This window comes from Geotrypetes seraphini, chromosome 3 (genome assembly GCF_902459505.1).
Source record: "Geotrypetes seraphini chromosome 3, aGeoSer1.1, whole genome shotgun sequence".
NCBI classification, from domain to species: domain Eukaryota; kingdom Metazoa; phylum Chordata; class Amphibia; order Gymnophiona; family Dermophiidae; genus Geotrypetes; species Geotrypetes seraphini.
The window spans coordinates 329,005,398-329,026,243 of record NC_047086.1 but is presented as its reverse complement, the minus strand read 5'-3'; the positions used below and the strand labels follow the sequence as shown (position 1 = coordinate 329,026,243).

The window sequence follows — 20,846 nt, the reverse complement described above, 5'->3', positions numbered from 1 at the left end:
TGACAATGCATGATGAGGCCTTTGCTCCCAAATACTGATATTTAGTGCATATTTATCATTAATGCATGGTACTGACATCCAGAAATCTACATGCACAGGAAACTGAAATTTAAAACTACCTTGGTCACTTAACAAAAGTGTTAGAATGTCTGATCAAAAAACATTCATATGCAGTATAGGAAAAGCTAGCTGCCATAGAGAAAGTAAGAAATGGTGAAACATGGATTGCTTGAAAATGAAGACAAGCTCAAAGAATTTGTGAGCAGCATTGACAACAGCATGTGACAAAAAAACCCATGATGTTAATTCAGCTTAACTAGTATTGGACAAAGCAGTGTTTACCTGGTTCAAACAAGAACAAACCCCCTCTTTTACTAAGGCGCGCTAGCCGATTTAACACACGCTAAACGCTAACGCATCCATAGAATATAATGGGCGCGTTAGCGTTTAGAACGCGCTAAATTGGCTAGCGTGCCTTAGTAAAAGGAGCCCAAAGTGAAGTTGTGCCTCTAAGGGCATTTCCTTAGTAGTTTAGCTTGCCTACTGATTCACAGGGGATTGAGCGAAGGCTGTTAGCATCTGCAGGGGGCTCTTCAAGGTGCTTGCTGCGATTTCACCTCCTTCTTTTGTGTTCACGGTTCCACGGGAGTTGAGGATCAGTCCGACTTCGGTCTGACTGGCAGCCCAAAGATTTCAGCATTTGAGGCAGAGATTCTTTTTCCAAAGCCACATAAAAAAAGGATAAATACAACAAAAAATATAATGTATAATACTTTGGATGTAAAAATGTGTCGCATAAGATCGAAAGTAAAAGCGAGTGCAGGGTGGATGTGGGAAGATGACATGTTTAGACAAGTAGCTGACATCATCAAAACTTGTACAAAATGTACGTTGACAAAAGCTGAATGAAATTGGAAGGTGAAAAAAATGAAAAGTGCATCCAATAAAGATTTAAAAAATGGGCCAGCAGCATAATGGGATAAAAAATAAATAAATGAAATAAGATTGAAGACACTTATGTAGGAGGGCTAGCAATGACCAATCATGAAAGATGTACAAAAAAGAGACCAACCAGGAGATATTGTATGGTCGCTATATAAAAAAGGGATTTACAACAAATAATAAAAAAGTTAAAACATATGTAATAATGGTGATATTAAAACTGCTGCTATAGAAAACACTATACCTAAAAAAAAGAAAAACAATTAAATGCGCCAGATGATGGGTGTGTATGGTTCTCAAATGCATGACACAACAAGGGGTACCACAACAGAATATGGTGGGTCATAACACTTGGTCTAATAAATATTAAACCATTACAATGCCCTTTGGGTCAGAAAACAAATTAAATCCAATAAACAGAGCACACGTATTCTCCTTTAGTGTTAGCGAAAAATGCTATACAGCTCCCCCTCCCGATTCGCGGTTTCCCCACTCGCGAATTTGGTTATTCGCAATTTTTTACGCCAGATTTTTTTGCCTAGTTTTTAAAGGCTCCCTGACCTCCCCAGACCTTACGTGGTGGTCTAGCAGTGTCGCGGGACAGGAGCGATCTTCCTACGCTCCTGCTTTGTGCAAAGCCGTCATCAAATGGCTGTCGTGAGTTCCTGTTGTAGTCTCGAAGTTGCAGAAATCCACAAACTTTTCTGAGCACATGCTCCACTCCCTTGGCCTGAGAACTAGCAAACATATTCAGTTACAATTTCTGCAAGCAATCCGTTTAGAAGTCTTTTGCATTTGCTCTGCTTCTATTTCTTATTTTTTTCACTTAAAGTTTGTTCAGTTGGTGGCTTCAGTACTTTGAGACCCCTTCTGTTGAGACCCTTTCTGTTGGTTCCCTGTCAGAGGAAAGGATACAGTCCCACGGTGCCAGACTGCTGCTTCACAGTGAAACTCTGGTGGATCTATGAAGCCAGCCTCTATGTGCCACCCTTCTTTAACTCAGGGTTCCTTCCCCTGGGAGTTTGCATGTCTGCTGACTTTGTCATGGGCTTCAAGTGCAGGCTGTGCGCGTCTGGAGTGAAACCCCCGGGTTTCAAGGCACAGGCTACTTTTCCCGCCCCGACTGTGTGGTTCTGGTACTGAGCGTATGCACTGGACAGTGGCATTCATGTAACAAGTGTTCCCAAGATTTGTCAAACCACATGGCAACTCCTCTGTCATGTCTTCTACAAAAACAGGTTGAACTGGTTCTTCAGGAAGTGCCTCAGCTGAACCCATCATTAATAGTGTCATTTCATTCTTTACTTTTATATTGCCCCACTCATCCTTTAGAGTTCCTCCTTTCTCCGTGACTTTCTGTCTAGAAGGCTGTGGGGGACGGATGTCACAGTTGGTGTTTGGCCGACTGGCAGTCTGAAGATCTTAAAGTCTGATCAATTGGAGCAGTTTCTGAGGCATAAATATCCTCCCTTCCATTCTGACACTGTGAAAAGTGCTGGCAGGCTGGTACTGCAGAAACTGAGTACCGTATTTTCTTGCATATAACGTGCGCGTTATACGTGGTTTTTACGTACCGCGCATACCCTTGCGCGTTGTACAAAATTTTTTTTACATAGTTCCCCCCCCCGACGTCCAATTCACCCCCCGCAGGACCGCTCGCACCCCCACCCCGAAGGACCGCTCGCACGTACTCGCACCCCCACCCTGAAGGACCGCTCGCACCCCCACAGCCTCCTGACCCCCCCCCATCATGTAGAAGCTCCTACCGGTGTTCTGCTGCTTCCTCTTTTTTTTTTTTTTTTTAATTTAATATTTTATTGAACAAAATGAAAACAATACACAGGCAGCATGCCAACAGCAAAAGTACATTGCCCATATGAAACAACATAACCCCCCCACCCTCCCACCGAGTGATACAATATAGGCCTAAAACAAAGGAAGATGAAAATGAAAATAAGAATAGTTCAAAGAAAACCCCGCCAGGAGCCATAACGAGACCACTGACGATGAAACGTACCACAGGAATCATTATTTAAAGCAGTCAGTTTAGACATCAAGTAAATTTGGTCAATCTTTTGTAACAGTTCAGTACGAGAAGGCAAAGAGGCACGCTTCCAATAGGTAGCCACAGTGAGTCTAGCTGCCGTAGCAACTAGGGCCACAAAGTGATTCTGATCTACATCCAAACTCCCCAAAGGATAGTTAAGTAAAAATATTTCCATACGCAATAGAATGGGTAGGTGTAATACATCAATCATCAGTTGTTGAACCATCTTCCAAAAAGGTACAATCTTAACACAATCCCACCAGATATGCCCAAAAGTGCCCAGACACCCACAGTTACGCCAGCAGTGTCCATCTCCACAGTGATAGAAACGGTGCACCTTTTCCGGCGTAAGGTACCACTGAAATAGCATCTTATACCCTTGCTCAACTAAGGGGGATGCTAAAGAGACTCTCAGCAATGTACCATAAAGGCAGTCCCATTGTTGATAATCAAAGGCCTTCCCCAGCAAGAGTTCCCAACGATGTTCATATGAGCGGGCCTGTGGCCTAGTGTATAAAAGAGCCCTATAAAGACGTGAAATAAGGCCCACCCCAAATCCCATCCTAAAAACTTGAAGAAAAGCAGAGTCTGCCCCTTCCCACTCAGGGATCACCCTCTTCACCATAAAATCTCGAAGTTGGACATAGGCGAAAAAATCCGTCGAGGGAAGGTCATATATAGATTGCAAGGCAGCAAAGGGTACCAGATGTCCACCCACTATCAGCTGACCTAGGACCCTAAGTCCCTCCATTTCCCAACGCCGAAAAATCACAGTATCTCTAGCAGGCAGAAAATCAGGGGCAAATCTAATGGGAGTAGCATAGAAATAGCGCTGACGTGGGAACCAAGCTCGTCGAACCCGGCTCCACGCATGCAAAGTACACTCCATCCCATAAGATGTCCCAGTCTGCAGATCCCGAAGGATATCAAAAGACAGCCAGGGCACCGCTGCCAATGGGTAGGTAGGTTGTAAAGCCTGTTCCAGAGAGACCCAGCGCTGGGAGGGATATGCCCAATGAAACAGTCCTTGCAGTTGGGATGCATAATAATATGTAGAAAAATCAGGGACACCCATTCCCCCATGTAACCTGTCCCAATACATACGTTCCCTCCGCACCCTAGGGGGTTTACGTGTCCAGATATAAGCAAAGGCCCGCCGTTGTAGCCTAAGCAAGAACCGTTTAGGGATTGAGAGAGGCAGGCAGGAGAACAGATACAAAAAACGAGGCAGCACATTCATACGCAAAGCACTAATCCTACCCATCCAAGACAATCTCAATCCCTCCCATCGATCCAGATCAGCAAACACAGTTCGTAGCAACGGAGGGTAATTCAATTCAAAAAGGTCAGAAAGTCTTCGAGATATACGCACACCGAGGTATTTAATGGATTTAGCCGCCCATCGAAACGAAAACGTAGCACGTAAATCCGTTACCAACAGGTCCGGAAGGGAAACATTAAGCAATTCAGATTTTTCAATGTTAATTTTAAAGCCAGCCACCACACCAAACATAGTCAAAACACGAAGCACCTCCGTCAAAGAATGATGTGGGTGGGTCAAGGTAAATAAAATATCATCAGCATACAGTAAGATCTTATGTTCTTCGTCACCCACCACAATCCCTTGAATATCAGCATTCGCACGTATAGCAGCTGCTAAAGGTTCCATAACCAACGCGAAAATCAGCGGTGACAAAGGGCACCCTTGCCTAGTTCCTCTACGAATCATAAAATTAGCAGTATATCTTCCATTAACCCTTAAGCAAGCCTCCGGAGCAGCATATAATAAGGTCACCCAATGTAGAAAAGCACCCGAAATGCCCATCTTCTTCAAAGCTGCTAGCATAAACGGCCAATAAACCCTATCAAAGGCTTTTTCAGCGTCAACTGATAACAAGACAGCTGGAACAGAATCCTGATGGGCCACTCCAATAAGATCTAACACTCTTCGAATATTATCACCAGGTTGCCTCCCTGAAATAAAACCACACTGATCACCATGAACCAGGAAAGGCAAAAAACGTTGCAACCGGACTGCCAAAATACGGGTAAACAGCTTATAATCAACTCCTAACAACGAAATAGGGCGGTAAGACCCACAAAGGAGGGGATCTCTCCCGGGTTTAAGAAGAAGAGAGACCGCAGCCTGACGAAACGAATACGGCAAACAATCCCCCTCCAAAAAAGAATTAAACAATCTAGTCAAAGGAGCGACTATATGGGCCTCCATTTTCTTATAAAACAGGGGCGAAAAACCATCAACACCCGGTGCTTTAGAAGCAGCCAAATGATGTATAGCCGCCACCACCTCAGCGGGTTGAATAGGGGAAGAGAGCCACTCCGCATCAACTTCCGCCAAACAAGGCAAAGTGACGTTAGATAGAAAAGCATCTATCTCCCCCTCCGTGGCTTCAATTTCCGGAGAGTACAGAGTCCGGTAGAAGGATAAAAAAGCCTGATGAATGGCCCCGTCATCTGCACAAAGCTGTCCCGATTCATTACGAATCCGAGTTATGGAATGTTGTGCCTGAGTTTGCTTGATCTGTGTAGCTAACAAGCGACCCGCCCTACCACCCCATTCGAAAAACCGTTGTTTCCGTCTCTGTAGGGCCCAAGCCATGCCCTCTAAATCAAGGTCCTGTAAATCCCTCCGGCACTCCGTCAGCGCTACCCCCCTCAGCCACCGACGGAGCTCTCTTATGAGCATTCTCCAGGCGTCGAAGGCGGGACACCAGCTCTAATCTACGAGCCACTCGACATTGGTTACGATACGACCCTCTCGAAATACAACAACCCCGAAGGGTGGCTTTAAAACTTTCCCATAGAATCGCAACATTAATGCCAGCCACGTCGTTAAAAACAAAAAATTCCTTGACATCAGCCTCTAATAGAGTCAAGGTATTGGGATCTTTCAACAAAGAGTCATTCATACGCCACAAACGACGACCACCTCTAACCTGTCCAACCTGTAACTCCAGAGTCAAGGGAGCATGATCTGACCACACCCGGGGTTCAATACTGGAGGCCAGGGCTCGAGGCAGAGCAACACGAGGCAGCATCCACATATCAATTCTAGTATATGAATCATGTTTTGATGAATAAAAGGTGTAATCCCGCGTGCCAGGGTGTAAATAACGCCACACATCTATCAAATCCTGCCTACGCAGGAAGCGCAGAAAAGCCCTTCTGTCGCTTCTAGCATAGCGGATGGAAGAATTGGAATTATCCTCCTGAGGATAGCAGGTAAGATTAAAGTCTCCACCTACAAGGAGAGTACCTTCTACATGATCTAACAGCACACGTTCTAACAACGTAAAGAAGGCCCCCTGACCAACGTTTGGGGCATAGACATTCAGTAAACTATATAAGGTGCCATCTAACTCAGCCTTGACCAGTATGTAGCGGCCCTCAACATCCCGCACCACCTCTCTCAATACCACCTGGACACGTTTATGAATTAAAATACCCACCCCCTGGGTCTTTTTCCGGACCTTATTAGAAGAAAGGAAAACATGTGGATAACTATGGTGTGTAAGCAATTTCTCATAGTGAGATTGAAAATGGGTCTCCTGAATAAATCCAACCGCACTATTCAGGCGGCTCATTTCCTTAAATAACAAGCGTCGCTTTTGTGGAGAATTCAGACCATGTACATTATAAGACAGCAAAGTAAGTTTATCCATTTATACTAGAGAAGAAAAAGCACTTCATCACCAAATCAATATCCTGTTCCAAAGCAGCCAAATCAACCAACCCCTGCAATCGCAACCCTAAGAAAAACAATACACAAACATACTCCCTTACAATCATACAAAAAAGCACTCGGTCACAACCCTTCCCAACACCAACACCCCTCCCTCCCCCCAACCCCCCAACAATACCCCACATGGTCCAGCTACCAAAGCACCTGGCAACCACGGTACAGGAAGTGTAGAGAAACAGTTCACAAAGGGACCCCCAGAACAAGCCCTATAAACAACCTTCGCGACAGAAGCCGCTCAGCAAAAAGAAGAAGAAACATACACAGCACAAAATTTCAGGAACACATCTCACAAACACAAATGTTCAAATGGATGAGGACGTGGCCGCTTCCAAAGGGCGATGGGCTGCAGCCGACCTAGCCACTCTCTGCCATCCCAACCCTCTTCCAGATTTGGGTATAGGTGACCTCTGAGGAAGTGGAGCCATTTCCGAAGCCGTCATCAAACCCGCTTCCACCAGTCGAGACTGAACATCCGCCACAGATATTGCAGTGTAGTTCTTGCCTGCATGTGTAAAAGCCAATCCGATAGGATAAATCCATCTATATCGAACACTGCGCTCCTGCAGTATACGGGTACAGTCTCTATATGTGCGACGGCGGGCCAGGGTTGCTGGAGCTACATCAGGATAGACATCAATGTCCGCTTCTTCCCATTTAACAGTTCCCCCAGAACGCCTTACCGCCCTAAGCACATGTTCTTTATCCATATAACGATGGAAACAGGCCACAACATCACGAGGGCGGTTCACATCACGAGGGCCAGGGATGCGATGAGCCCTATCCAGCAATGATTTTCCCACTTCCACAGGTAAACCAGCGGACTCTAGTGCCTGTATACATATATGATCAATCACCTCCATACAGCGAGAGTCAGAAACAGTGTCAGGCACACCCCGAAAGCGAAGGTTGCACCGTCTGGAGCGATTCTCCAGATCCTCCAGCTTTAGGGTGCTCACATCAGCTTTTTCCTCCAGCGCTGCAATCCTGTCTCTTAACTGTGTTAGTTCAGAGCCATGTGCCTCCACTGCAACCTCTGTCTCTCCCACTCGATTCCCGATTTCACCCACCTCACGTTTTAGCTCAGCAACAACAGCATGGATATCAGCTCGAACTGCAGAGATTTCAGATTTCAATTCCTGGAACCAGCCACGCATCTCCAGCTGTAAAGTCGGCAACGCTGCATCAGCATGTGAGCCCTCCGCAGCCGCGGTCGGGTCGGGCGCCATTTTAGAGCCAATCTTAGGAGGCCCATTCGGGATCGGTGAAGAAAACGCTTTTATATCGGTTTGTTTTTTTTGCGTCGCCATCGAGACGCAGCAAAGCAGCTACACAAACAAGCTGAGGGAAGTAGACAGTGCAGGCACGCGAAATCGCGCGAAGATAGCCGAAATCAGCACGGGGGTCCGCGGAGCTATCGCTCTAGGCTGCCATCAGCCACGATGACGTCACTTCCTCTTCTGCTGCTTCCTCTTGGCGGTCCCGACATCCGACACGATCGGAGCAAGAGGGAGCTCAAGCCCTCTTGCCCCAGCCAACTGCGGCACCCCCGACACGAACGGGGCAAGAGGGAGCTCAAGCTCTCTTGCCCCCCCCCTGACTCCCCAACACGATCGGGGCAAAAGGGAGCCCAAGCCCTCATGCCCCGCCGACTCCCCAACTCCCCGACAATATCAGGCCAGGAGGGAACCCAAGTCCTCCTGGCCCTGGCGACCCCCCCCCCCCCCGCTAGTTGTTCGGGCCAGGAGGGAGCCCAAATCCTCCTGGCCATGGCGACCCCCCTACCCCACCCCACACTACATTACGGGCAGGAGGGATCCCAGACCCTCCTGCCCTCGGCGCAAACCCCCCTCCCCCCAACGACCGCCCCCCCCAAGAACCTCCGACCGCCCCCCCCCAAGAACCTCCGACCGCCCCCCCCGCCGACCCGCGACCCCCCTGGCCGACCCCCACGACACCCCCACCCCCCTTCCCCGTACCTTTGTGTAGTTGACCGGACAGACGGGAGTCAAACTCGCCTGTCCGGCAGGCAGCCAACGACGGAATGAGGCTGGATTGGCCCATCCGTCCCAAAGCTCCGCCTACTGGTGGGGCCTAAGGCGCCTGGGCCAATCAGAATAGGCCCGGGAGCCTTAGGTCCCACCTGGGGGCGGGGCCTGAGGCACATGGGCCCAACCCGACCATGTGCCCAAGGCCCCGCCCCCAGGAGGGACCTAAGGCTCCCGGGCCTATTCTGATTGGCCCAGGCGCCTTAGGCCCCACCAGTAGGCGGAGCTTTGGGACGGATGGGCCAATCCGGCCTCATTCCGTCGTTGGCTGCCTGCCGGACAGGCGGGTTTGGCTCCCGTCTGTCCGGCCAACTACACAAAGGCATGGGGAAGGGGGGTGGGGGTGTCGTGGGGGTCGGCCAGGGGGGTCGCGGGTCGGCTGGGGGGGCGGTCGGAAGTTCTTGGGGGGGGGGCGGTTGTTGGGGGGAGGGGGGTTTGCGTCGAGGGCAGGAGGGCCTGGGATCCCTCCTGCCCGTAATGTAGTGCGGGGTGGGGGTAGGGGGTCGCCGTGGCCAGGAGGGTTTGGGCTCCCTCCTGGCCCGAACAACTAGCGGGGGGGGGGGGGGTCGCCAGGGCCAGGAGGACTTGGGCTCCCTCCTGGCCCGAACAACTAGCGGGGGGGGGGGTCGCCAGGGCCAGGAGGACTTGGGCTCCCTCCTGGCCCGAACAACTAGCGGGGGGGGGGGGGTCGCCAGGGCCAGGAGGACTTGGGCTCCCTCCTGGCACGATATTGTCGGGGAGTTGGGGAGTCGGCGGGGCAAGAGGGCTTGGGCTCCCTTTTGCCCCGATCGTGTCGGGGAGTCGGGGGCAGGGGGGGGCAAGAGGGCTTGAGCTCCCTCTTGCCCCGATCGTGTCGGGGGTGCCGCAGTTGGCTGGGGCAAGAGGGCTTGAGCTCCCTCTTGCCCCGATCGTGTCGGGGAGTCGGGACCGCCAAGAGGAAGCAGCAGGACACCGGTATGAGCTTCTACATGATGGGGGGGCAGGAGGCTATGGGGGTGCGAGCGGTCCTTCAGGGTGGGGGTGCGGGTGGGAGTGCGTGCGAGCGGTCCTGGGTGGAGGTGCGGGTGCGTGCGAGCGGTCCTTCGGGGTGGGGGTGCGAGCGGTCCTGCAGGGGGGGGTGAATCGGACGTCGGGGGGGCATCAGTCTTTCAGGGTGGGGACAGGACTTCAAGGGGGAGAGGAGAGTCGGGGCGGGCGAAAGGAGAGTCGGGGCGGCCAGAGGAGAGTCATGGCGGGCGAAAGGAAAGTCGGGCGGCGATGGGAGAGTCGGGCAGCATGCGCGGTATACGGGTGTGCGCGGTATATAAAAATTTCTGTACATAAATTTGTGTTTTTCGCGCGCTATACCCGTGTGCGCGTTTTACACGGGTGCGTGTTATCTACGTGAAAATACGGTAACCCTCCATTATGTCCTATAGGAACTTCAGGAGTGGATTATTTAAGTTGTTTAAAACTGTTTTTCAGTTTATGAGGGTAGGGTTCAGGTCCCCCACCTCCCCAGACCCCAAATCGCCGTTTTTTGCACCAATTCATGACGGCGGCCATCTTTGATTTTAAAACTTTTTTTTTTTCAACTTTTATATCTGCTTCAAAAACTCCTTGATTTCATACAAAATCATTTTGGATATACTACCCAGCCCCTAATCTGTCAAATTTATACATTGTTTGTGCCAGATTGGCGCCAGTTTAGCGACTGTGTACCACGTGCCGTATCATGCTGGGGGAGGGGGCAGGAGCTTCAGACTTTGAACATATGAACATAAGAATTTGCCACTGCTAGGTCAGACCAGTGGTTCATCGTGCCCAGCAGTCCGCTTCCGCAGTGGCCCCCAGGTCACAGACCAGCCCTACCTGCTTACGTACTGATTCAACAGGAACCCGTCCAACTTTGTCTTAAATCCCTGGAAGGTGTTTTCTCCTAAAACAGCCTCTGGAAGAGTGTTCCAGTTTCCCACCACTCTCTGGATGAAGAAGAACTTCCTCACGTTTGTCTGGACACTGAGAAACCGGCCTGGGTACGTGACTTTGGTGAGATAAAATCTTGCCCAGAGACCGTTCTGCAGTTTGGCGCAAAACGCCTGTGTTCTGAATCTGGGGACTTTTTTTGGGCGGCACATGTGCCTCAACAGAGCCCTGCCATGATTGTGGAGTGTACCTTTTCTTTGGATTTATTTGACTTTTCTGGAAGGCATGTTCTTCATACCCCGCTTGTTTGATGCGGCTGGCAGGAGCATTGGATTTTTCTCGCAGGTGACAGAGCTTCCTGTTCAGGAGCCCTCTTGTCTGGTTGTGGCAGGCCTCAATTGCAGTAGTTGCCATGCAGATATTATGCCTTTTCTGTCTCCTGACACTGCTTTTTTATTGGATCCGGCTACTATCCTTCCCAGGGCTAGTCTCCTTGGCTGCCCTGAGAGTTTGGATTTAGGTGATGATCCTTCTGTCTGCAGGCTTTTAAGCATGGTTCTGTCCACCTTTTTGCTCCTGATGTTCTGAAAGAGCTCCAGTTGGATTCTCCACCTCCCACTTCTCGGGCTTTGGGCATGGACTGTTATAATGTGCTATCTCCCCATTTTCCATCCCACCCACAGCTTCTTAGTCTGGTTTCTGGACAATGGGATACCCCAGAAAACTCTTTCCGGCCTGCTAAAGTTTTTTCATGGTTTACCTTGTGGCTCCTGATTTTCAGCAGCTTTTGACAGTCTAAGGTGGATTTTGCCGTGGCGCAGGTTATCCGGTGCACAGCCCTACCTAATGATGGGGAAGCAATGCTTCAGGATTCTCAAAATTGCAGGGTGGACATTATGTGAAAGAGCCTTTTGAAGTGACATCTTTAGGTATCAAGGCGGTAGCCACCACTTCCTTTACGGCACAAGATAGTCATACCAGTTTATGTATTGCGTCCTCTATGGAGCTGTATGCCTGTTCTCCGCTGGTGATGGATGGTATGGATTACATAGCAGACGCCTTTTAGGATCTCTTTTGAGTTCTCAGTAAAGTCTCTTCTTATGTTTGCATGCCAGCCTTTTTAGATCCATAATTGGGCTGGGGATGCTGCCTCAAAGTACACTTTAAATAAACTTCCTTTCAAGGACTAGCTTCTTTTTGTTATAGATGACATCATGACCAGTGTTGCCAAGTGCCGCTCTCAGTCTCTCCCTGTGAACATTTCACCGGAAGTCAGGAGGAAATTGTAGTAATTTTCGTTCTCCCAAGGTTTTGTCAGGGATCCACAGGATTTTCCTCCCAGAGATATTCCCAGGGCTACTACCCTCGTTACGACAGTTCACATTCTAGACATCTTCAGTCCTCTGGTTCCCGAGCAGCGGCTGTGCCTGAAAAGCCCCAATGTCACCTGGGTTAGGCGGGGTTTTCTTCATTTCGGAGGCTGACTTTTCTCAGTTTCTCAGAAACTGCACTCACATTTCATCGGACCAATGAATGCTGGACATCATTTGGGAGGCAGGGTATTTTCTTTTACCTGACTCTGGATTTGTTTCTGGACCCTCCGGCAGGTCGGCTGGCAATGGAGTTCAGGTTCAGCACTACTCTGCAATGTCTCTTAGACATCGGAACGATAGAACCCATTCCAGAACACGAATTGGGCTTAGGCAGATACTCCTTATAATTCTTCATACCAAAGAAAGGCTTGGAGGACTGGAGATCCATTCTGGATCTAAAGTCGGTTAACCGCTTCTTACAGATTCCTCATTTCCACATGGAAATAGTGTGCAGTCATAGCTGCTATCTCTCTAGGAGAGTTCTGATGTCCTTGCCTATTAATGAGGCTTGCCTCCATGTTCCAATCTACCCAGAGCATCTTAGGTTCCTGCGTTTCCATGCTCTGCAATAGCATTTCCAGTTAGCAGCTCTGCCCTTTGGCCTCGCAACTGTGCCCCCACACTATCACCAAGATGCTTGTGGTGGTTTTTCTCCACTGGCAGGGGTCCAGATAAATTCTTATTTGAATGATTGATTGATCTGGGCAGTGCAGACGGTGGTGTCTCTGCTGCAGGTGTTGGATTAGATTGTCAATTTCAGGAAGAGCCACTTGACACTCTCCCAATCCCTGGTGTATCTGGGCCTTCTCTTTAACACTAGACAGGGTCGTGTGTTTCTTACAAGGCACGTTGACAGAAACTTCCGAATCAGATCAGAGGTCTTCTGGACTGTTGGCTTCCACGGCCTGGCGTTATCTGCAGATTCTGGGGTCCATAGCAACATCCTTGGAGGTGGTCGTCTGGGCCAGAGCACATATAGGAGTCCCTCATCTCTTGGTGGTCTCCATAGCATTATCCCCTTCAGATGCTGGTCTCCTGGATGGAGCCAGTTCGCAGCAGTTTGAGCTGGTGGCTTCAGTGGCTCTCCACCAGGACAGGCTTCTTCGGATTTCAGAGTGGACCAGCCTGTTGGGTTGATGTGCTCACTGAGGGGACCGCTCTATTCAAGGGCAGTAGGCTCCTCATCAGAAGCATTGGTTGATCATTCGACTGGAGCTCAGGGCAATTTGGCTAGCTTTACTTGTAGAGAATGACACGGTGGTTGTTAACCGCAGCTACCCACCGAAACGGGGAAAGGAAAAATAGTGGTCGCTGCGGGGAAGGGGACAAGGCCATTCACTGCCCTGTGGAGCGGTGAATGGTCATGTCTCCGCAGTGAGGCAATCAAGGATTGTGCGGTCCAGCAGCCCCCACCCGCTCGATCGCAGCGTTCCGCCATCTCCCTCCCTCCACCTCACCTTATATGCAGTTTGCAGCTTTCTTTTTCGCCCAGCCTCACACTTTCAAAAAGCTGCGCAAGCGCAGCTGCTTGAGTTTTTCAATCTTCTCCTCTGCTGCAACTTCCTGTTTCCGGTTGCGTCAGAGGAGAAGATCGAACAACTGAGCAGCCGCGCGTGCGGCTGGGCGAAAAAGAAAGCCGGCAAACTCGGCATCTAACGTGAGGCAGAGGGAGGGAGCTGACGGAACGCTGCAATCGGGCGGCGTGTTCCCGGCTCACACTATGAAGGAGGGAGTGGAAGGGAAAGAGATTCTGGGCCAAGGGGATGAAGAGGGAGAGAAAATCCCACAGCGGGAAAGAAAGGGGAGGCCAGGCAGATGAGCCAGATGCTGGGGGGGGGAAGAAAGAGGGAAAGCAGCTAGATGGGGTTGAAGAGAAGAGACACATTGGTGTGGAAGAGGAAGAGGGGGGAAATCTGGACCACAGAAAGGTAACAGAAACATGGGAAATTATGTGCATGGGAGACATAAAGGGGACATACATGCCATGGGGATGGTATATGGACACAGGGGTGGGGGCAATGCCAGATACATAGGGGAGATATTAGAAATGGGGAAAATAGGAACACAGAAGCGAGATTGTTTGGGGACCGAGCTCGCAGGCTCCAGCTGCTTGCACAAATTACATTGTAATGTGCCACAAAAGTAAGAGGGAGGGAGGTAGATAGATAGATAGGTCGCACAAGAGGAGCTGAAGGGTGGTAGAAAGGAACAGATGGTGAAGGAGAGAGGGAAGGGTGGTGGTGGAAAGGAATAGAACGGACATTGAAGGAGGGTGGAGAGGAACAGACCCTGAAGGGAAATGTGGAAGACAGAGTGGGAAGAAGACAGATGCCAGACTATGGGGGAGCAGAGAAGAAAATGGATGCCAGACCAATGGGGGGGAGGGGGGGGTGAAGGGAGAGGCACAATAACAGAGCAAATGGAAGACACTCAGTGGATGGAAGGAATTGAATTGAGAAGATGAGGAAAGCAGAAACCAGACAACAAAGGTAGAAAAAAAAATTCTATATATTTTTTGCTTTAGGATAAAGTAGTATATTAGTTGTGTTGATAAAAATTTATAAACAAAGCCCTGAAAGCTGAACATCTCTTTCTCTAGTTCAGCAGCCAGAACTTTGATTTATAAAGAAGGAATAAGCTAAATATTGCAGTACTGAGGCTTATATGGATGCTGCGGGGTGGTGAATGGGATGGCAGTGAAGTGGATGGCGGTGACGGGGGTGGTGAAGGGAATGGTGGTGATGGGGCGGTGAAGGGGACGGTGGACCGGGGACGAGCAGTGACAGGGACAGATTTTTTCCCCGTGTCATTCTCTGGTTACTTGCTCTCCATTCCCTTCTGGAAGGACAAGCAGTGTGAGTATTCAACAACGATGCTAAGGCAGTGGTGTACTTGACTCGATCAGAAGTGCTCCCTTGGGTCAGAAAGCTTGCATGATGTTTTGCTGGGCGGCAGCACATCTTCTGTCTTTCTCAGCAGCTCACGTGGCTGGAGTCAACACTGTTCAGTCAGGTTTCCTCAGCCGACAGGTCCGGGACCCAGGAGACTCTCGCAGAAGGCTTTCCGCCTGATTGTACAGTGCTGGGGTCAGCCCCAGATTAACTTCATAGCTTCAGCAGAGAACTCGAAGTCCAGATTTGACCACCATAGTGCAGAAGCATGGGGCTGGATGGCTCACAAGCTCCTGTATATGTTCCTCTTTGGCCTCTGGTTGGTTGGGTCATCCGCCAAATAGCATCCCAGCCTGGTTCTTCTAGTAGGTTCAGGCTGACCTCATCGCCCATGGTATGTGGATCTTGTCCGTCTTCATTGGGGTGAAAAACTCGGGTTCCCTCTTCATCGATAAGAAGCCGATACCCATGGAGAACACACAACGATTTGGTCTTATGGCATGGCTCTTGAGCTCTCAGCTTTGATGAAGCATGGTTTTTTGGATGTAGTTATCTTGACTCTATTGTGTGCTATGAAACCCTCTACTATAGCGTCTTATGCCAAAGCCTGGAAGACTTTCCAACAGTGGTATGTTAAGGATTCTGTGGAGCCTGAGAGAGCTCCCATTTCAGTGGGTCCTGGTTTTTCTTCAAGCGGGCTTAGAAACAGGTTTAGAATGTCCCCCTTTAAAGTTCAAGTTGCAGGCCTTTCATGTTTTAGAGCACGCAGAGGCACAAGTTCATTTACTCCTCCTCCAGCTGTTTCCAGGTTTCTGAGAGGGGCACTTCATTTGCGACCTCCCTTGTGTCTTCCTTTCCTTTCATACAATATTAACATCATTCTGCAGGGCCTTGGAGAGGCCCAATTTGAACCACTGAAGGATGCTTCTCTTCTGGATCTGACAGTCAAGACTGTCTTTTCTGCTCATCATTGTCTCGGCACGGGATATATTGGAGCTTCATGCTCTTTTGCGCACAGAGTCCTTTATATGTATTCCGGACGTGGAAGTTTTCTCTGTACTGTACCTTCCTTCCTTCCTTTCTACCGAAGGTGGTTTCTGCTAGAGAATGATATGGTGGCTGTTACCTGTGGCTAGCCACGGGTAACTCGCCAAAATGGGGAGGGGGGGAGTGCTCATTGCGGGTACGGGGACAAGGCCAACACCACCCTGTGGAGCGGTGAATGGCCTTTTCCCCCCAGTTAAGGGAGGGAATGCACGCGGCCCCCTCCCTCCTTCCTACCTACCCGAATCTATCGATCTCCCTCCCTCCCCCTTACCTTTGCGGCGCGTTTTAAGATTGAGTAACTTGTTCAAAGCTGTCGGAGCCTGTGTTCAGTCACGTGCGTCTGTGGGCAGAAGTTTCTCCTCTGATGCAACTTCCGGTTGCGTCAGAGGAGAAGCTTCCGCTCGCAGACACATGCTACTTCTTGCAGGCTCCAACGGCTCTGAACAAGTTACTCAATCTTAAAACGTGCCACAAAGGTAAGGGGAGGGGGAAGAAAGAGATTCGGGTAGGTAGGAAGGAGGGAGGGGGCCACGCGAAGGGTGCCAAAGGACGACAGTGAGGTGGTGAGAGGGAAGGGTGGTGGAGGAAAGGAACAGAGGATGAAAGGGGTGGAGAGGAACAGACACTGAAAGGAAATGGGGAACAGATAGTGGGGAGTAGACACTGAAGGGAAATGGGGAAGAAGATGCTGAAGGGAAATGGGGAAGACAGAGTAGGGAGAAGACACTGAAGGGAAATGGGGAAGACAGAGTGGGGAGAAGACGCTGAAGAGAAATGGGGTAGAAGATGCTGAAGGGAAATGAGGAACAGAGAGTGGGGAGAATATGCTGGAAGGGAAGAAGACAGATGCCAGGCTATGGGGGGGAGTGGAGGGAAGAAGATGGTTGCCAGACCAATTTGGGGGGGGGGGATGAAGGGTGAGGCACAAGTTCAGCAGCCAGAACTTTGATTTATAAGGAAGGAATAAGCTAAATATTGCACTATTGAGGCTTGTGACAGAACGCTGGAATCGGGCGGCGTGTTCCCGGCTCACACTAGGAAGGAGGGAGTGAAAGGGAAAGAGATTCTGGGCCAAGGGGATGAAAAGGGAGAGAAAATCCCACAGCGGGAAAGAAAGGGGAGGCCAGGCAGGTGAACCAGATGCTGGGGGGGGGGGAGGAGAAGAAAGAGGGAAAGCAGCTAGATGGGGTTGAAGAGGACGAGACAGTGAGGACGAGTGGTCGTGGGGATGGGACGGGGCGGTGACAGGAATGGTGGTTGCGGTGACGGGGATAAATTTTTTCCCCGTGTCATTCTCTAGTTTCTGCCTTCAATGTCAATCGGGAAGTTCTTTTCTCTGCATTTTCCTTCTGCAGGCTCAGAGCAAAAGGATTGCATCTTGCCAAAATTGGCTGTCAGAAGAGTCTTGCTCCACTGTTTGGAGAGGACTAATGCTTGCCGGATGTCTGATTGCCTATTTGTCCTGACTGCTGCGCCTCTCTGGGGTCGGGCGGCGGCCAGGGCTTTGATTGTTCAATGGATTTGAATGGCCATTTATGCGACTTCCATTGCCCATGGCAAGCAGCCGCCATTTCGCTTAATGCCCACTCGTCTGTTAGTGTGGCTGCGTCATGGGTGGTGTCTCGCACAAGTCATCCTAATGAACTTTGCGGGGTGGCTACTGGGTCCTCTCTCCATACTTTTTCCCGGTTTTGCCAAGTGGATGTGGCGGCTCATCTGCCACTTTTGGGACCTCGGTGTTGAGGGCAGGCTCTTCTGTCCTTTCCTAGCTGTTACCATTGCTTTGGTACATTACCTAGCGTATGGAATCTGGAAGGGACATACCAGAATGGAAGGTTAGGTTTATACCTTCTATAATCTTCTTTGTTAGTCTCTGTAGGATTCCATACGACCCGCCCTCTCTGTGTACACTCAATTGTTTAGAATAGCTCGCTTCTTTCTGCCTTGATTATTCTCCTTACAGGCTTGAGCGCGTTCCAGCCAGTTGACAGATCCTGCAGAGCATTTTCTGTGAGTATGCGCATTACTGAAGGCCTGCCTTGGGGTGCTCGTTGCACATAGCAGGTTAGTTCAACATTGTTTCTCAATGTTTTTCTGAGTTGCTTTTGTGCCTGTTTATCGCTTATTAATATTTTGCAGAGTAAACCAGTTCAAAAATTACTTATGTTGCTTGGGATCCTCCCCCCCGTGCTCCCTTTTCATGGATTTGTCCAGGTATGTTGCTTGGTTTTGGGACTTAACTGAATATGTTTGCTAGCTCTAAGGAGGTGGAGCATGTGCTCTGAAAAATTTGTGGATTTCTGCAACTCCCAGATTGCAGGTTGGGATTGAACATCTAGCATACGGAATCCTACAGAGACTAACAGAAAGAAGATTGTGCAGACTACAAATATTTAAAGTGAAGACATACAAAGTGCCCTCTTTGCTTCCCTCAGCATGCACACAATAGCTGTCTCTCGAAGATGAGTACCCCATATATCTTCCTGTATCTCAAACTTCCTCTCTCAAAGCTGCCTCCTACCTGTATAACTGAATTTCTTAATCTCTTCTCACCCCTGTACATACCTCCCCAATTCCTTCACCCCAACACTCACTCAGCTTTCTCTATTCATGCTTCATCCCCCTTCTCTCCACAAAGACCTCCAGCCCTTTCTTCTTCCTATGGTCCACGGACATCTATCTTTTGCTCTCCCCCCCATCCCATATCCAGGCACACTGATACCAACCTCTTCCTCATACCCCTCTCAGCACACCAGTGCTCCCTCCTGCTCCCCCACCTCCCTCCTGTAACACACAGATACCCATCTCTTGTTGCCTCCCCTGCAGGTCTAAGACACCCATGTTTTGCTTCCTTCTTCTCTTCTGGATATGAAATGAGGAGTAGTGGCTCGTGGCCAGCAGGGGGTGATTTTATGGGACGGTAATGGAATGGACATGATAGTGCAGTATTTTTGTGGAGTTTTTCTATAAAAGCGCCTGTTTTTCGTATGATTCTGGGTAATTCTAGTTAGATACAAGTATATGTGTCAGGGACACGCCTAATAGAAGCGTACGAAAAAAGGGTGAATAAAAATCTAAAAATGAATGAAACCAAGGCCAGAAAAACACACTACAGATTAATATAAGGGAAAGCATAATAATATCTGTTTATGTACTTTGCTATTAGGCTAGATCATGGAGGAAATCATAAAGGAAACCAGAGAAATCCATTTTGGGTTCTTGGAATCCATTTTGTGTTTCCAGGTCTTTGTTCCCAGCAGCGTGGTGTTAATTAATACCACATGTGCTTGCTTTAGACTAGTTAGTAACGTGTCCCAAACTAAGATATAACAGGAATTAAATATAGTTTTGAATGAATGTATGGAAGCTTGGCCAAGCAAAGTATAAATCAAGCAAATATGACTGGAGTGGATGTGTGGCTGTGTGTTGAACAAAGGAATAGGTTTTGAAAAACATAATATATATTTGCAACCTAAAGAAATCCTAAAGCAACATCTGGAAGTAATTGTCAGAGATTCCTGCTCTAACATAGGAAGGCTTGTGTGTGAGACTGTCAGCTCAGGCATCCCCTCCTCCTCCTCCTGTGGGCTACAGCTATGTAATTTGAACCAGTCAATTTAGGGAGAGTTTTTTCCTCTAAGACAGAACTTTTCAGCATCTTTTTAACAAATAATTTCTCTTAATATACTTTAGTGAAAATTATGATTTATATTCAGAAACGACTATAAGCAAACAAATGTATTTTTCTGAAACTTTTCTCTTTGTCTAATTTGAAACACCTCTTTTGTTATTTTATTGGTTGTCAAACCTGATGATGTCACTGAGCCAAAAGTATATAATAGAATGACCGGAGATATTAAGGCGAGTTCGTTATTAGAAGGCCAGCATTTGGCAACTATAACGATCTCCCATTAGCGCAACTGTTAAGCAATTATACTTGATTCTTTTGATCTCATAATGGAAAAATAGAAACAATAACTCAATAAATCTTAATTATAATTTTTAAACCCTTGCGCTGGTGTCATTTTGCATATTTTATTATTTTTAAAACCGTGAGCTTTCATGAGGGCATCAATTCCTATGCTCAGTAAGTAAGAAGCAAAAAATGTCGAGTTTAAAAACTATATTGAAGTTTAAAAATTTTTCATTTTACAGGAAGACATCAAGTCACTAACAGCACATATAGTTGAAAACTTTTATAAGGCACTTGAATCCATTGAGTATGTTCAGACATTCAGAGGGCTGAAGACCAAGTATGAACATGAGAAAGACAGACAAAATCAGAAACTGAGTAGGTAAGCATCATTCCATTATTATGAAGCTAAATTATTATTTCAGTTAAAGAAATGAAGCAACTGAAGAGCTGTGTTAGATTATAGATGAAGATTCTGTTCTTAAATGTTTATAAATTTAAAATGCATTTGTTTATTACCAAGTTAATTAGGGGTTCTTTAATGATAGAAAAAAATGTTCATGATGGATACTATGTCACAGATTGTATGTTTGTGTCACTCAAAGGTGCCAGCTCTGAATGCCTTAGCACCCACAAACTTTTCCCTGTAAGTTTGTAGTTCTAAGGCAGCAAGCTCCATGTTGCAGAGCTACAGGAAAACACAGGAAGAAAGTGCTTCTGTATCTTAACTGCTACTCCCACCTCTCCCTGCAGCCTATTGGCTGGCTCCTGGCTCATCCTGCAGCCTGTCCAGTAGACTGCAGAGGGAAGAGGAAGTTGCTTCTACCAATGGTGAAAGGAAATGCATCAAACATTCACAAAAGAAATAGACAGATTCAGATAATTTTCTTGGCATGACAGTTTTATCTCTATTGCCAAAG

At 48.4% G+C, this 20,846-nt stretch overlaps 1 protein-coding gene across 5 annotated transcripts in view; it reads left to right on the top strand.

Annotated features, from left to right (window-relative positions):
* Window positions 1-20,846, top strand: part of PPP4R3B (protein phosphatase 4 regulatory subunit 3B) — a 234,886-nt gene that overhangs the window by 168,600 nt on the left and 45,440 nt on the right. For all 5 annotated transcript variants that reach the window (XM_033937914.1, XM_033937913.1, XM_033937915.1 and 2 more), the window contains one exon: window positions 20,169-20,308. In XM_033937914.1, the coding sequence (XP_033793805.1) occupies window positions 20,169-20,308 (140 nt within the window). The remainder of the gene's footprint in view (window positions 1-20,168; window positions 20,309-20,846) is intronic.